This window comes from Plectropomus leopardus, chromosome 18 (assembly GCF_026936395.1).
Source record: "Plectropomus leopardus strain MGB_pleo_1.0 chromosome 18, ASM2693639v1, whole genome shotgun sequence".
Taxonomy (NCBI): domain Eukaryota; kingdom Metazoa; phylum Chordata; class Actinopteri; order Perciformes; family Serranidae; genus Plectropomus; species Plectropomus leopardus.
The window spans coordinates 8,984,817-9,003,003 of NC_142193.1; the positions used below are offsets into that span (position 1 = coordinate 8,984,817).

The 18,187-nt window shown below is 39.3% G+C and overlaps 1 protein-coding gene across 2 annotated transcripts in view; it reads right to left on the reverse strand.

The window, feature by feature from the left end:
• Positions 1-443: 443 nt before the first annotated feature.
• Positions 444-18,187, reverse strand: part of syt3 (synaptotagmin III) — a 39,958-nt gene continuing 22,214 nt past the window's right edge. For both annotated transcript variants that reach the window (XM_088069083.1, XM_042505840.2), the window contains exons 7-13: positions 15,768-15,894; positions 11,071-11,289; positions 8,737-8,857; positions 6,419-6,590; positions 5,584-5,713; positions 4,178-4,271; positions 444-3,651 (exon numbers count right to left, since the gene is read on the reverse strand). In XM_088069083.1, the coding sequence (XP_087925209.1) occupies positions 4,182-4,271; positions 5,584-5,713; positions 6,419-6,590; positions 8,737-8,857; positions 11,071-11,289; positions 15,768-15,894 (859 nt within the window). In that variant the 3' untranslated portion in view covers positions 444-3,651; positions 4,178-4,181. The remainder of the gene's footprint in view (positions 3,652-4,177; positions 4,272-5,583; positions 5,714-6,418; positions 6,591-8,736; positions 8,858-11,070; positions 11,290-15,767; positions 15,895-18,187) is intronic.

The window sequence follows — 18,187 nt, forward strand, 5'->3', positions numbered from 1 at the left end:
CAAGAGATTATAACCACTCGGCAAATAATACAATTATTATTTTTTTTTTAATAAAAAGGGGACCAAATCAGAGTAGGGAGGCCAGATGGAGCAAAGCACACAGGGCGAGCAGTCGTGTTCCATTTTACATTTAAGCAAAACGCGGCCACAATAAAGAATTCATGACAAAGTGGCTGAATAATTACACACGACGTAATGCACAGCAGAAAGTCGGAGAGCTTGGTGATAAAAAAAGGAGAAAAAAAAAGTTGGGTTCAGGCTGCTGCTGTCCAGGTAGACTGTCTAACCTCTAATGCCTGAGTCAAATATGGACTGTGTGCATGTGAGATGCCCAGGGCCTTGCATATTATATATAGCACACTGCCTGGGATGTGTGACAGTAGCTTCTCTTCTGCCTCCCCATCCAGTGGGATTAAAAAGAGTCAGGAACACAGCACTGGATGATACATATCCTTTATTTCCATTTGCTTCAGCCACACCGTTACTTACACATTCACCGATATTCTGCGACCTGGTACAGCTGTCCTGACTGAACCCCTCACTCAAATTCTCAGCATTAACCAATAAAAAAGTAAACCTCTTGAATAAATCAAATATAAAAAAAAAACAATTGAAAAAAAAAACAATTTTGAGATAAATACAGCATAAACAATGTTATTTCATCATCATTGTTTTTGACCACAGAGATAAACAATTGCTAGGTCTCCATTTAGTCGTCATTAGTAGTATTAGTATCAAGTTCATTGTCAGATTTTGCTTAAAGCATCACTTATATAATTTTTCATTGCATCAAGTTGACATCATTCATGTTAATATAAGCATGCAAACATGTTTCCCCATGACCATTCAGAACTGCACTAACACGAGAAGACAGCGAGAGAGAATACAGAGGAGGGGAGAAGGGAGAGGGGTGTCTTACACAGAAAGAAAGAGGGCAAGATGGAGGGATGTGAGATAGCAGAGGGAGCTGGAAGGTGGTGGCGGTGTTGGTGGGGGGAGGAAAAATAGAGTGAGAAATGAATAGGTGAGGGGGAGGTGGAGGAGTGGAGGAAAGGTAAGGATCGCTGGAGGAGAGAATGAGTAATCAGACAGTAATCAGACAGACAGAAACAAAAAGAGAGGGAGGGTAGCGGACAGCGCGAGGAAGAGAAAAAGGGAATGTGCTGGTTTCACTATGAGTTTTCGTAATCTATCACCAGGCAGTAACACAAGGGCTAAATAGGGTAGACACAAGCAAAGACAGAGAGAGAGAGGCTGGGAAAGAGAGAATTATGGGGCCTCGAGACCAATAGATCAATACCATATCTACTTATACAAGCTGGTCGATAATCCACCAGCTGACAAACCACATGGAATACTTGCAGGTACGATGCAGGATGTGTTACCTCCCGAATACCCGATCAAGCATGCCGGTGACTGCGCTTGCAATAGTAAAGAGAAAGAAACTAGATCCCAGTGCCCTGAAACACACTCCTCCATAAAAGTGTGTGTGCAAGAATGAGAGCAAAATGGCAACGATTGCAATACAAGTAGCTGTAGTGAGGTGTTGTACTGTTGTTTTGCTGAGGTTACAGTCGTAGTAGCAGTGACAGACATGGCTTTATAAGTCCGTATCGGTTTAGAAAGGAAGTGCAGAAATTCCAGGCCCTTGTTTTCTCACAACACCTCCTCCCTGTTGTCTTGCTCTAAGGGGATGTAAATTTGTCATGATCTGTAGGCCGTAACAAATGAGCCTCCGATGTTTGTTTTTTTTTCCCTTCTTTTTTTGTGTGTGTGTGTTCCTTCTCGTAAATTTAATCAAAAACACACCCGACAATTCAATTTTCAATCACTGTGCCATCTGTTTTTTTCCCTCGGACATACAGTACACAAATTACTGAAAGAAGTACACGATCAACACAGTTACTTACATCAGGCAAAGGGTTAGAGAGGAGAGGAGGGTCGAATGATTGGCAGCTGATTTCAGAGACGACATAGACAATACAAACTAATGTCTATGAAAGACAGTGTTTCCCCACCTAGTGCAATGAGGCACGTATAGTACACGCACATTCTCAAACACACACTCACACACAAACACACACACACAAAATGGCTCCTTGTAAAGACACGGGACAGAAGACATTTGGCTCCGAGACAAGCGTTCCAGTCTTTGGATGCCGGGTTTCGGGAGAGTGAGGGGGTGGGGGTCAAAGACAGAAAAAGGACAAGGGAGGGGGTGAGCACAGAAACGTGTCACACACAAGGTCACAGTGACACACAGGCATACACACGCACATGGACGCGCCACAAATACAAAACAAACACGCCCACAAACACGGAAACACACACTAATAAAAGCAACACGGACGTGTGTGTCCTCCTAGAGTCTTGTCACGGACATGATGTGGACTTGAAGATTTTCTCAGTTGAAGCTGGACAATGACTTCTTGAGAAAAGAAAAAAAAGTCCTGGAATGATAAAAAATAAAATAAAATAGAGTGGTGATATCCTTCCCTGTGGTATATGTCCTCTAGCGAGTGCATTCCAAACAGATGCTGGTCCAATCCTAAACACAGGTTTCGTTCAACCTGTGTAGTCGTACTTTAGGAAAAGTCTGCCGGTTTGGCCAGAAAGCAGAGGACGATCAAAACAGTCCATGTCTCTCAGAAGTTCACACCATTGAATCCTCAGTGGACTGTAAAAATGGCATGAATAAACTCCTTACCTGATGGTTATATGTGTACAAACAACAGAGAGAAATTTAAAAAATAGATACTGATGACCACCATGAGGATGGTGACAAAAAGCATGAGGAAGAGGGACACATTTCAAGGTTGCGTTACATGCTTAAACCAATGAGTCTGTCCTCATTTTTTTTCGCTCCTCTGACATCAATAAAGACCACTGGACGCTTTTGTTGTCTGTCTCTGGGGAAAATAAGCAAGTTAAGTCTGAAACAAGACGATGTGGAGCCTGAAGAAGGCGTCCAAAATGGTCCGGGAGAATCCACCTCAAATGTTTTGTCCTGCTAAGAACTACGTGAGACGTTTTTCCCATACAGTATGGCACATACTGTACACCACTGTTGCAAAGAAAAATATCAACATAGTGATTTTCTTCTTTTATAGTCTGTACAAGGGCATGAACCTTTGGTCCTGGTTGAAATGACCATTCTAGGATGGCTTTCTATTTTTTCTATTTTTTTGTTTTCAAGAGAGAAAAAGTCACATCACACTCCCTCCTAGATGAAATACTACACTAATCTGAAGCACACATGAACTACACACATACTACAAACTCTGTGTGTATTCGTGTGTGTGTGTGTGTGTGTGTGTGTGAGAGAGTTATGTATGTTTGCTCCCTTGTTATATCCCAAATTTACACCCGAAACCAGTCCTACTGTACCGTTTAGTGTCTGCATGTGTTTGTAAATGTGTAGTCTGATGCTCAAAGTGTAGCTTGTGATGGATGTTTTTTTTTTCTTCTTTTTTTTAACCCCCTGGCTTGGTAACGATGGCACAGGACTTAGAGGAGTCATTAGCAGGAGCAAAACAGCACTAGCAGTCGGACACTAGCAACGTCTCTGTGTCTCTCTTTCTTTGATGGAGAGAATTATTCACAGATGAGAGGAAAGAAAGGAAAGTCTGGAGCTGCAGAGATGATAATGACCTGAGGAAAGAAGGGATAAGGGAGAAGAGGCAGATTAAGCAAGAGAGAGACAGCACAGGGGGGAGAGAATATATAAACAGTATGCAGTACTGTAAGTTTGGAGGGAGGAGGGGGAGATGCATTACATAACCCATAACATCTAGATTATACAGATGCTTCTGCCTTAGAGCTCCTACATCTGACAGCAGCACAGCTTCCAATTTATCACATACTCGCAGTCAGGTCATGCCTTTAAAGATTCCACCAGTTTTACAGTGTAAATCTGACTTGAGAGCATCTGCTGCACAGTACGTGGATGTACTTTAAGATACATTCCAATACAGTGTTTAGAAATCAAGGGGGTATTGAATGTGGAATAGTGATGCAAATTTCAATACACTGTTGCCGAGAGAATTCTGCCACAGTGTGCGTGCAAGCATGTTGATAAGAAAACATAAATATACCTTTGTGTGTGTGTGTGTGTGTGTGTGTGTGTGTGTGTGTGTGTGTGTGTGTGTGTGTGTCAGATAAACCAGGAAAGGCTCACAGTTTTAATCGGAGTGAGGACTGTCCACCACGATATGTGGCTTAGGGGAGGATGTTGTAGCACTCTTCGACACAAATGTACCGATTGCTTTTTCCTGCAAGGAAACAGAGATTTTGCTTTTGTTGACAAAAAGAGCCACTTTTTAAAGAAAACATAAATTCATTTATAATACATGATATTTGAATATGTTCTGATATTAAGGAGCTGTATGTGACATTCAGCGCATTAATATAGCAGCAAACAACTTTTCTCTGAGTATCTGTCTTAGATATAGTGGAGTAATGGCATCCTGAGCAGAGAATGAAGTCACGCTCCCTATGTGTGTGTTAATTTGAGCCTCTCTGTTTTTTGTTGTGTTAGACAGTCCACCGGCTCAGTCACCTCCATGTTGAGAACAGTGCGCACACAACCTAGTCAGACTTTCAATCATAGATACGCTCTGAATGTTGTACAGAGCTCTTTAAATGTTTCTGTTATGAGAGTTATATAGAGTGCCACTGCTACATGTAGGCTCCTACTACTATAACTATTGTTACTATTGTACTTCACTCAAGTCTTGTACCTAAGGGAATTGTTTCACATTTTGGGAAATGTGCTCATTCACTTTCACAAGAGAGAGAGGTATAGAGTTAGAGGAGAAGATTGATACCATTCTCATTTCTTGATAGCAAATATGAGGCTACAGTTGCAGTTATCTTAGCTTAGCACAAAGACTGGAAAAGGGGAAAAACAGGTTGCCTGACTTGAAAGAAATGTTGTGGTTTAACAGCGGACTTGCTAGCTTCATATTTAGGGAGATGAGAGTAGTATCAATGTCGTCATTTAACTCTGCAACAAAAAACACATAAGCACTAAGAAGTACAATTTTGAGTATTTCCTTATTATGCTTCAGTATTTCAGAGGAAAATATTGTTTACATTGTTATAGATTAATTGCCCAACAATAAAGTAATTAAAATTTGTTCCACATAATGGCCCATTTTGCTCATTACATATTGTATATTTCATTTAGAAAATGTATTGGGTTATATTTTAATGCTAATACTTATAATGAATTACACAAATGTGAACCTTGTACTTATAATGGAATATTTTTAAAAACTGCTACTACTTCCTTTTCTTAAGTAAAACATTGGAATAATGATTTTATCACTGTTGCTTTAATGTTGCTGCACGAGTACTTCTACTGCTATCACTACAAAGACTGCTATTCCTCAAGTCACTCATACTCTTAAAGATAATGATAATCATCATACCATAAAGTCATTTTGGTTATCAGGCCCCGAACCAACAGAAGAACTGAACATAACATATGTGGTATGAGATCACACTCATGACACATGAATGCACACACTCACAGTCACGCTCACACACACACATGAACACACATGATCATATGCTCATTACCTCCACAAGCTGATGCCAGTGCTCTATTGGTTTGCGTGGATTGGCCAGCATGGCTGTCCAGTGCTCCCTCCCCGGACCGTCAGCTTCACTGCCCACACGACACATCCCTATAACCTCATTATGACCGATACTGGCACGCAGCAAGGGATGGAAGCAAAGACAGGAGAGACAGAGAGTGACAGAGAGGACAAGAAGGAGAGGGAGGGGTGGAGAAAGGGAATGAGCGAGGATATAATAAAGCAGGGTGAGAGAGGGAGACAGGGCTTGTAAGAAACAGGCAGGGAGAGTCTCATTTATCAACCTTGAGTACTGGGAAAACAGTACAGCAGCTGAGGAAGGATATTGAATAGCAGTTCACAAATACACACAGCCCCGCATAAAAGCTTGATGTCAGCGGGGGAGCAGGCACGAGCACAAACATACAAAAGCACACACCTATGGAGATGCCAAATGGAGGGCAGACTACATAATAGGAAGGCGGTGCATCTATACACAAACACATCAACCAGCCAAGTGTTGCTGCCAGCGTCAGACAGACAAACACTGGCAGGGTTACACTTCTTCCCTCACCATTAGCATAAATCATGCTTATTCATGAGGCGCCCGTCTATATAAAACAGGGAAACTTCCACCAGGAGGCTGACTCCTTGGGGGGGGGGGGGCACACAGTGCATTCAACACATCCGCAAACCATGAAAATGTGACAACCCAAAAGAAACACCACGCTGCATGTGCAAACACACACTCAATAAGCAGCACGCTTCACAGTAATGATCAGTTTCATGTTAAAGCCCCCGGGGCACCCTATGATACAATAACACCTCAGCTTGCTCACCAGTCATAGTCCATCACGGCAATGATGATGGATACACTCTCTATATTTTCATTGGGAATGTCAAACACCAGCGCCTCGTTGTACGTGGGGTTCAGTGTGTTTTTCTTAATGGAAGTCTTCCTCTTTTTTAGCCTTCGCCCATCACAGATCAAAGAGGCCTTGACGTAAGGGTCTAAATGAGAGACAAGCGAGAGAGAGAGGGAGACGAAGACAAGGAAGGTGGAAGTGAGAGGTTTAAAAAAAAAAGGGAGTTGTAGGAGAGAGAGGAAGAGAAGGGATGGGGATGAGAAGCAGCAAAGAAGAAAGGGAGAGACAGAGAAAGAGGGGGAGGAAGCATAGAGAAAAAGATAAGGGGGAGACTCCTGCAAACGCTGTTAGGTATTATGCTCACAGGTATCCGCGTCTGTAACACATAAAAAAGCATGAAAATCAAGTCACCTTGGCAAAGCTGGATTAAGAACACAAAGGGAGAAAAGCAGCACAGGTTGAATCACTCCAGTTATCCATTCAACATGTGCAGCTCGGTGACAGCAGCCAGGGAAAACACACACACACCCACGACTCCATTTTTATGCAGCGATTTTCAAGCATCTTTAAGAGACCTCAATCATCTCGGGATCACTGTGGCAATAATTGCGGCGTGTGGTCATTATCATTTGAGATCTCATTAATCTGTGGGGGCATTGCCGTTGCAATCATCAAGTGTTAAACTGAAGTATAACTGAAGAATAAAACCTTACGATAATGCTTTTGTTCATTCAATATAAGCCTTAGCGATCACATTGCTTTACATCAGTCTCACAGGTATAACTTGTTTTTGTCTATTCCTGCAGATTAGTACAAGGCTTGCTTGCAACAAAGCACATAACCATTTTTACTGGTTGTTGTGTTTGTAAGTAATAAACTTTATAGCTTTGGGTTATATATTCATAATGTATAAACTCCACCTCAGATTCTCTAACATAGTTAGAAACGATCAATCTGGCGATACAGTTCAGGAATTATTTAGCAAAGATGTATGGTAATTTACTTTTTTTGCACTTTCCCTCAATATGCTTCATCTCTTTCTACTTCAGTTTTTGTTTTAAAATCAGTTTTGACAAATGTCTTCTGCTTTTTTTTTTGCACAAACTTGTTGGTTAAACAAGAGTCATTATGATCGTAAAAGCAAAAGCTAGAGAGTGTTGCAGGAAAAGAGGGGTCGCATCCCCAAATCAAAATGCAACATAACACAAGTAAGTCAAGTCTTTGCACTCAAGTCCCAAGTTAAGTCTCAAGTCAAGACAAGTCCTGAGTTAAGTACCAAGTCAAAATTGACCAATTCCAGGGCAAGTTCCAAGTTAAGACAGACAAGTTTTGAGTCAAGTCCTGAGTCATACAGACGATTCTGATTATTCTGATTCTGATAAATTTTGAATTTTGAGTCCTAAATATGTCATAATCAATGAATCAATGAATGCCTTTTAAATGTTAATTGGAATTGTCGTGTCTCCGTCTGTAATTTTTCGAGCCATGTGTTTAACAAAATGTTTTGTATTTTTTCTCCTGTCATGTCTTATCTGTGTGTGTGTGTGTGCGCATCTATCTCTGTTTTAGGTGCAGCTCACTAGTGAGCAGTGACTAATCGTACTGATTGAGAGCAGCCGTGAGCTGTGGGCAGAGCCTATAACAGAGGCTGCATGCCCTGCTCATTCTGTCTCTGACTCCGTGCACCCAAGACAGCTTTTTGTGTTTGGTATAATTTTCTTTGACCTTCTTGTAAAGAAATGTTTTCTTTATGCATTCAACCTGGTGTGTGTCTCTTATGTTGCGACATTTGAGACAGTCGTAACAGGTCAAAAGGCTCATCTTTAAGTGAAGTCCAAGCCAAGTTGTAACTCTCACATATGTGACTCAATCTGACTCCAGTCCTGACTCAAATCAATAGTGGAATAAAACTATTTTTTCAAGAAACTGGCACCATGTGCACTTTGTTTATTCATTTATTTTGCTTTTATTTAACCAGACAAGTCAACTGAGAACCAGTTCTTGTTTACTGTGTGGACCTGGCCAAGAGACAGGGCTTGTGATATTTGCAAATGAAAAATGTTTCTACTGCAAGTTTCACCAGTTATTAATCAAAAATAAGAAATAAATCTAAGAGAACTCAAGGAGTCAACATGCGTCACCAGCGGCTGTTTTTTCCGACAGTATTAAAGCTGTTCTCTGTCATATTTTTCCTTCTAATGAGTTTCCCGTCAGATGGCTTGCTGGAGGTGTCGCAGCAGCATGACGTGTGTGTGTGTGTGTGTGTGTGTGTGTTTGTGTTAATCCTTTACCTGAGAAACCAGTCAGGTCCATGGCTTTGAGGTTGGTGGCCTTGATGATTGTAGCAGTGAGCCTGCCTGCAGTGGGCAGGTAACACAGCGAGAAATTAAGCTCCCCGAGATCAGCCTTCTCCTGTAGGTCACCACACACACACACACACACACACACACACACACACACAAACACACACACAAAGGGATCAGAACTGGAGCAAGGACGTTGTGATCACATATCCACATGGCACCAGAAACAGAGTCAATTAGGAAAAACACTGACAGACAGACATTCTTTGGTGTGCTATGATTGTCTGTGGCCCGATAAGAACTACATCTGTGACTGACGGCGGCTGACAGCGGGCATCCTAATGCAGACAGGCAGAGTGTTTAGGCAGTGGGGAAGTGCCGTCACTGTAAATGAATCATATGCCAATCTGTCGATGTCCCCGAGTGGAGGAAAGTGTTAAGTAGAGGTGACGATTCTCCAGGCTTTTTATATCTCTTTCCCTCCCCTCCCATCTACTGATCTTCTCACTGCCTGTGGTCTCAGTGGCACCACAGTAATGACACCGGCGGTATTCAGGTCACACTGTGGCATGATGACTCCTTAGTGGCTTTGAGCCTCACTAATCAATACTTCCCCAAGTGAAACACTAAAATATGATGAAAGGCTGATGCTTTGAACTTATTTTAAAAAATGAAACATCCATGCCAAAAAATTAAGACTTTGCTCTGTCTAATTTGCTAATAGCCTTCTATGAATATTTCATATAAATCTACTTGGACGCCCTGTGATAAAAAGTTTGGATGTGGCCAACGGTGCCTTTCCAGTAATCTTTCTGGACTCTTCTGAGCTGTATTTTCATATTACCAGACTCTAAATGTACTGCAGATAATTCTAAGTCTGCACTATTTCTGTACATCTGCTCTATGATCTTCAGACATTAAAGTGCTTTTTGTTGTGTCATTTGATAGACAAGGAAGAAAATAATCATTTGAATCCTGCAAGAACGGAAAACTTAACTACCAAAAGATACTTCATCTTAAAAATGTAAATATCGCTGAATTGATGGCACTGGAATATTTTATGTTGTAAACCATTTATGTAAATGTAGGTGGCTTAAATTCCCTTTTCTGATTTTTTTTTGAAAGGAAGGTCATTTCAAGTTTTTTCAATTTTTAAAAAATCATACTCAACTCCAGATTTTTCATTGAAGCGTTTGAAATTCTTTTTCTTGGCATGTGTGAACACAATCTCACAGAACAGGGGTACAATTGATTCCATTAACCCTTACATAATGTTCATAAACCTTCACAGAACCATTACAGTTAATTTTGACCCTGCCCAAGAATCGCCTCATGACAAGCGTAAATACCAAATTTTGAACCACATAATGTATGAATTGCTTATCTGACATTAATAAATGGGTGATTACTTCTCAATACATTTTTCAGAGAGCAGGGAGATTTTTTTAGGTTTACACTACTTGGTTATAGAGAAAAAAAACCCTACTATCACACAATAACATATCCTATTTCACTTAGACATGAAAAAATAACAGCCATACTGATTTAATTAAAACTGAAAATGGCAAGACCACTCTGGAACAGGGGGGTTTCATATAACACCATTTATAGCCATTACAACCATCAGACCCTTCCTCTCTACTATATCATAAAATATCTAATATAATATAGCTATTATTTTAACATTAACTAACATTTAACCAACAAGCAAAAACCAAAAAGTGATTGAAAATCATAAACCACTCTTAGTATTCGCAGCAATGGTAGGACATCACTGTTGCTGTGATACCATGAGGTGATCTGGCATCTTTACATGCCCCATACATCTGTAAGTTGAATATAATTTATATTATGGATCTGAAACATGTATGCATGCATGTACAGCCCACAAGGCAAATTGTGCAGATTGTGTAGACAAAAGCATATCCACATTTGTTTTATTTTCCCCTTTGTACTGTAATGTGCATAAATCTTATTGTATTTATGTTTAATGTTAGGCTACATACTGCAATACCATTTTTGGACATTCATATCTTTATTTTTAATGCGTTTTCTCTTTCTTCTAAGCTGTAATTCAGATTCATTTTCACACCATACATTTCTGCTGGAAATCTAGAATTGAAACTGTCACTCGTGTCATGTTTGATATGCTCCAATCCTCATTCTATCCTATTTATCACTGCTCAGGCCAATAATTTTGCAGCTGCAACTGCCCAATATCACTGCAAGGCTCATTCAAATCTAATCTAATCTTACTTGCAATCTCCTTCAAATGAATGTGATTGTTTTGAGGGTTTTTTTGAAGCAGAGCTTGGTCCTTACCGCAGTGCCCTCCACGATGTCCCTCCAGACGGGTTTATCCCCGCTGCCCTCGCTAAAGTCCAGCAGGTTGTCCACCACTACCTGGCCGATCAGGTCATGTCTGGAGAAGCGGTCGAAGTCGTACACAGAGAAATGCAGCTTTCTGGAATGTAGCTCATTCAGCGGCACGCTGAACTGAAACGTCTCATTGAACACTGGGTTTAAGGTCTTTCTGTGGACCTGAGAGAGAAAGACAGAGTTATAATTTATAGTAACATTTTAACATTACAGCCCACAATTTATTATTTTATTTAGTACATACAGTTTCAATGCGTAGGTACAAGGGAATCAGTACAAAAAAATGAGGGGGGAACAAACATCATATTACCCTGCAACACTATAATTACAGTGAAAAGGGGGTTAACATGGGACTACTTTCTTTTATAGCCCACATACCCCTGACTCCTACTGTAATAATGGGTGCTTTTGGCCACATGTCTGCATTACTGATTCCTGTATTTATAGCTACACAGGTGCACCCTTATTTCCGGGCTTAGCCTGATGCTTTGCTCCCCAGCAATTAAAAAAAAAGAATACTATATTAATAATATTAAGTACTCAATATTCAAAATCTTTTTACATTGTTAATTTCCTGAAGCATTTTTTGTAAATATGTCATAATTCTTTTTTCAAGCTCCTCAACTGGCAATTTTCTCATGGAAGAAAAACCTTTATGTCCTAACCCAGCCTTTAGTAGCTCATCAGCAGCTCGAGTTTACCTGCTGACCTGTGACTCTGCTCATCAAACACACAAACTTCTGCTTGCTTTTTGTTTTGCAAGCAACTGCATGCTATGCCATGGCAAGTTGTAATATAGAAGTAATTTTAGTATAAGCTACATGTTCAAACTGATAACCAATTCAGAAGAAGAATAAGAAGAAGAGCAAAGTATAACTTTATACTTCTTCCTATCCCTTTTCACAAATGTAAACTGATGCAATTTGTGGATGGAATTTAAAGTCTTTTTGAGTTTTTTTCTTTTTGTTATTCATATGTTTTTAACCACTATTTGTGACTGAATAGTTTCTCAGTAATTTACTGAAGTGTCAGCAGATACATTTTCTGGACGTGCCCCAGTTGGTGCCTTTCATGTTACCATCATTTTCACATCTGAGACTTTTGCATTGCTGATTGCATTCATGTCACAGACTTCAAAATTTCCTCAAAGATAAATTCAAGACAGATTTTGAAAAAAAAACAGCAGCCTTTTTGACAACACTTAATGCTCTTTTGAAGATGCCTCCGAAATCAAGAAAGACTTGTATTTTCCTGGTATAAAAGGTATTCGATACGCTGCCAGGTAAAGTACATTTTCAAACTGTTTAACAAGATACGTCTGGATTTCTTCCACCAAACGAACTGGATATTTCTCATACCAGCAGTATAGGGAAGACACTGAGGATTCTGGGCATGTCTTCGAAAACACAGTAAGTGCTGTCAAACAACCCGCTGGTTTTTTCAAAGTTTGTCTTGTTGCTTTTATCTGTGTCTCAAATGTAACCATTAATGCAAAACTCTTATTCTTTAAAACTCTGCTTATCTAAGTGGCACAAAACTGGAGCTATATTTGGTCACAATCCTTTTCTCTGAAACCAGTAGTCGACAAGATCCTGTTTCTTTTTTCTTCTTTTTAGTCAAATCTTTGGCACTGAGCTCTCAGTGCTGTGGTGTTGAATATTTTTCCTTAGATTTGATTAGTTAGAATCTTGGTGGGGTATTTTTTCCCTTTTTTTCTGTTTTCTGCTGCAAACCACCCATTTTTTCCAAAAACAAACTGCAAACATAAAAGGCGTCACTCCCTACGAACCAAAGAGTTTTTTTTTCCTCACAGAAAAACAAGAGACTGCTGTAATATAAAAGCTTTGATTAACTGCCTGTAGGATGAATCACAATTTGCTGAAAGCAGCACAACAGACGTTATTGCATGTAAATGTCATGAATCAACATATTTCAAACTGACCTACAAAAACCAGACATATCAGGACACAGAGTATTCCAGAGAGGTTTGATTTTCCAAACCTGCCAAAATGACCTTTAGCAACATAATTAACCTCTACCGCATAGGTTGACCTTGCTCCTCCGCCAGAGGGAGAAAAGTGAATTTCACCTTTTCTTGAGGGATGAAGAATCAAATCAAACCTGCTGAAATTAAATAAAAGACCAAGTACAAGGTGCAGGATTTCTTTCTTTCATCCTCACAACACATTTCCTTTTGTTAACTGTATTTATTCCAGGTGAATCTACCTCTATTTCTGTATGTTGTGTTTCCTGCCTTTTCCATCTGTCTCCTCCATAACACATCAAATAAGACAGATCATTTTGTATGCAGCCTGATTGAAAGGGAGTGGCTGTAATTTCCTGCTCATCATGTTTTAACACATCACAGACAATTTGAATTTGTCTTCAATATCATTCAATCTCCAGTGCACTTTTTTCCCCCTACTATTTGTTGATTTACTGGGGGGATTTATTTGCTATGAAAGCATTTGATATGAACGTTGTCACGAAATGAGGCTGATGATAATTAAAATGTGACACATGCTCGATTTGACTGGAAATCCAACTTTTGTCACTGCATGAGTGGGTCTGTCACTCCAGCTTATTAGCACTTGATGATTACTTGTTAGCTTTGGATTAAACGTGCAGCCGATGGAGACGCTGCGCCTTTAGAAATCAGCAACACAAAGCTCCGGTATCTACTAGGTGATGTCTGCTTTGCTTTTGAAATGAGTTGGAGGGATAAAAGCGTGGCAAAATTTGAGTGGTGTAAAAATTGCATGTTAATGAGGGGGTGATTGAAATGAAACAATCATCTGCACTCTAAACAAAAGAGGAGCAGTATTATGCAAATGACTGAAGCATTGACTCTTTTCAATGGCTGAAGGGGCTTTTGTGATATACAGGAGACAGATGCACAAAAGGGGGAAACCAAAAGGGAGAAATTTCAAACTGCTACAGCTTCATCTTCACTGAAAACGTACTTTTCACACTTTGTACGGTCAATTGTGACAGTTTTCAGCTTCAGAGTGTCTCCCTGTTTTATCCAAACACTGTACAAAAGTACTGCTGATACTGATGGATATAAAAACCAAGAACAACTCACATTTGTGAGGCGACTGAGCTCATAAGTCTTGAGCTTCCCCACAGAGAATAAATTAGAAGAGAGGAGGATATTTTGAGGGCTAAGGGTACATTTCCTGGTACAGAACATCCCAAAATGGACTCAAATATTGACTCTACTGTCCTCAAATACCAGAATAACACACAGGAGTTGAGTAGCGGTGCACAGTAATAGTCTGAAGCACATTATCTTGAATAAATTATGCCCCAGATTAGATTAGATTACATTAGTGAAACTGTAATGATTCCCCATGAGGAGGCCGCGGTCATCAGAGCAGCAGGAAACAGACGGAGAGAAAACAGCAAGTCAGACCTGATGATGGTTTAAAGACTAACGTGTAGGATGTAGGGGTATATATTGGCAGAAATGGAATACAATATAATAAGTATGTTTTCTTAATTACCTGAAAATCAAAATTGGGGTTTTTCTTCTTCTTTTTTTTTTTTACCCTAGAATGAGCTTCTATATCTGCATAGGATGTGAGTCCTTGTCCATAGAGTCCATCATATTGTTTCTACAGTATGCTAGAACTAACAAACCAAAGACTGGAGTGTTCCTGCAGGCAGCTTTATTTAGCAACCCCTAAACAACAACAACTTCAGAAAAACAGATTATTTATCCTTAAACTGCTAAATTTAGTGTTTTTAGTGGTTTAAATCACCAGGTCTGTCTGTTTTTTGAGAGGAAGAAGCATCCACACATAACTTAGCTCTCAGGAAAAACCTCCTGAATGTCTAGATCTTAAGTTATCAGAGATAATGAGCACACATTAGTGGATGCTGGGGTAGCCAAACAGCATCAGAGAAACACTGATTTTTAATGTGAAACTGCTTCATTCAGTGTTCTTAACTGATCAAATTACTTGTCCGGTAATTGTTTGTTGTTGTTTTGTAGGGAGCAAGAAACCTCTGCATATTCATTTATTTGTGGTGGCATGCCACGATGAAAATATCTGCAACCACAAAAAGATTTTTATTTTTTTTTGGAGCTGGACGGTTCATTCGGAGTGTTGCTAAATATATATACATATATATATATATATATATATATATACACTCTCGGATTGCAAGGTGTCCTTAGGGCACAGATGGAGCATCAGGCGCATGACAGTGAAACTTAACTGTTCATTGTGCTGGATCTAAAACTCGCATTCACCTATAGCAGCTTCTCTTCTCATCTTCTGATGTGATCAGAACAGCTCTGAACAGATGAAGAGATCAATTATTTGCCCCAAGAGTCACAAACTGCTGCTGCCCTTTGTCATGTACCGCCACACATACACTCTAATTCTGTGTGAAAACCTATCTGCGAATAATTCTGTTTACGGCAAAAATCTCCTAAACAATAAAAATTCTAACAGGACATCACATTGGGCACATGGTAGAAGTTTCCGCTGTTTGCAATCTGCAATCCTCACCACTATATGCCGATAAATCCTAAACATTGCTACTGTAAATGTTGACAGGGTTTTTTTGTTTGTTGGTTTCTTTCCACTGAGCATACATTTGAGTATGGTGAGAGTGAAAGCGGGAGTCACCTTGGTCTGGTATTTCTTCTTCCTGTCTGGCAGTAGGTAGATCTTCACATACGGGTCAGAGAAGCCATTGGCGTCCTTCGCTGGCAGGTCCAGAGCTTTTAGGATCTTCACCACCAACTGCTCTGTACTGACACACACACACACAAACAACAAGCTCCATTAGACGTTCACATGCTCAAAAAAAAAGACATAAAAGGCAGGGGTCGCACAAATTTACACAAATAATCTATGAGGCCCAGACAGGATCAACCCACACACAAACACAAACACACACCTGTGCAGGCTTTATACACACACACAATAGTGTGGGAGGTTCCAAGTCTCTGAAGCTTAGAAAAGCATGCGTGTGTGTTTGTGTGTCATCCCTGCAGCTGTATCATGTTGCACTATCAGCGATGTGAAATGTAAGCACAGTAAGCACAGATGTACAGCCAGCAAGAGTCTGGCCAAAGCTGAGCTCATTAATAATCCTTAACACTATACACTTGATTCTACACTTGCTGTGGGCCGCATAGTTCTTAAAGGTATACTATGCAGGATTTTCCTTAAAAAAAGTAATCCCTCTCAATCATCTCTTATGATCCACTAGAAGTATGTGGCAGTGTATTTATCTGCAGAGACTCTACCCTCTGACTGTATTTTCTTATCTTCTTATTTTGCTGTTTTCAGGGCGTTCCTGGGCTGCAAATTTTGGGTGATAGTCTGTTGCCTCAAGCCAATAACAGCACGAGGTCAAGCCTGGACTTAGCAATTAGGTAGTAGCGCAGGCTGTTCTCATGCACTGTGAGAATACGATGTGCAAGTACATATAAAAAGTAATGCACTAAAATGTGTATATATCCCATGTAATCATGAGCCAGTTATTTGTGTTTAAACCATGTATTTGAGAAGGCTGCATTCATGTGACCAATGAGATGACGGGAGTGAAAACAGAAGTAGTCTGTGTGAGGTGGTACATTGGGCGGGTGGATGGCTTACAAAACACAAGACTGTCCCCTGGAAGACCAGTGTTCAAAACTGTATAAAATCAAGGTGAGGTATGTTAAGTAATAATAACATAATAAAATAAAAAAAACATGAAAACATCAAAGACGAAGAGGACTTTTATTTTGACAAAATGTAACAAATTTAAATCATAAATTGTTGCAGAAAAGCAACAGATTGCTGCATAAAAATCTACTGCAGGAAATTAAGTGTTTGATTCTCAGAATTCCCCCATTTCATACATAATTTCTAATTTCTTTTTGTTATAGTTAAAAATCATTTTCAAATGAAAAAATCTGAAATCATATGTACAGACATGGCTTTACATAATGAGCAACCACTGGTATAAAAGAAGCATTTACATAAACTGATTGTAATGGAGCATTTTCATTTGATTTTAGAAAGTACGGTACAAATAATGAGTTTTATTTGCTCCTGATCTTTATTTATTCTTCGGCAAAATCTGTAGTCAAGCTGTCAACAAAAGTTTATCCCCAGTACCAAAATCTAAATTACAACTTTGATGTGGCATTCTCAAAACTGACAGATTTTTTAAAATTATTATTAGCAGTAGTATTATTAGTAGTAGAGAGCAGCTAAATCTTAGCAATTAATATTTTCTAATACTGCTAAAAATAGGTGGAATAATTGTCGATTAATTATTTTAGAGATTGATCTTTTAATTTGTAAAATACTTTAAACAGTCCAAACTTTTGTAAAAAAAAAAACAAAAAAAAAACAAACAAAGAAATGCAGCTAATCTTCAATGTCGAGTCGTCATCTTCTTTGCTTGTTTGTTTTGCTCCCTCAAGGCATGAGCAGGTAGCAAGTGAATGCAACAGTATAAAAGACTGAAAGAACACCACATGAGTAGACTGCATTTTTGCTAAATTAATGACTCAACCTATTAATTGATAATCAAACTGTTGTTGTAAATTGTATCATGATAAGTCAAACTCATTAAATTAGCTTTATCGCTAACTCTGGCTCAACAGCTGTGTTGTGCATGGTCCCTGTCAAATAAACAAATAAAAATAAATTTGTTATATATATAAATATTTAGTACAATACATGACCAAAAATTGATATGGCCTTTTGGAGGAGTTTATTGTTTCAAGCTCAAAGTGTTATGTCACTGACAAAATAAAATATCAGGAATATTACACTGCACACTTCTTCTGTATTTTCTGTTACATTATACAGGTAAACAAATTTGGATGATAAGCAGTTTTGCTTCAAAAATAGTATAATTGGTATTCATAGCAACAAACCAATTATCTTTATTCACAAATACACGTAAGCACTACAGCGGGAGTCAAGCCTTTTTTTTTGGTCATGCACACAAGCATGTAAACATAAATACACACACACACACACACACACACATGCACACACACATGCGAGCACACGTAACACATGTCTTTACATTCAAATGC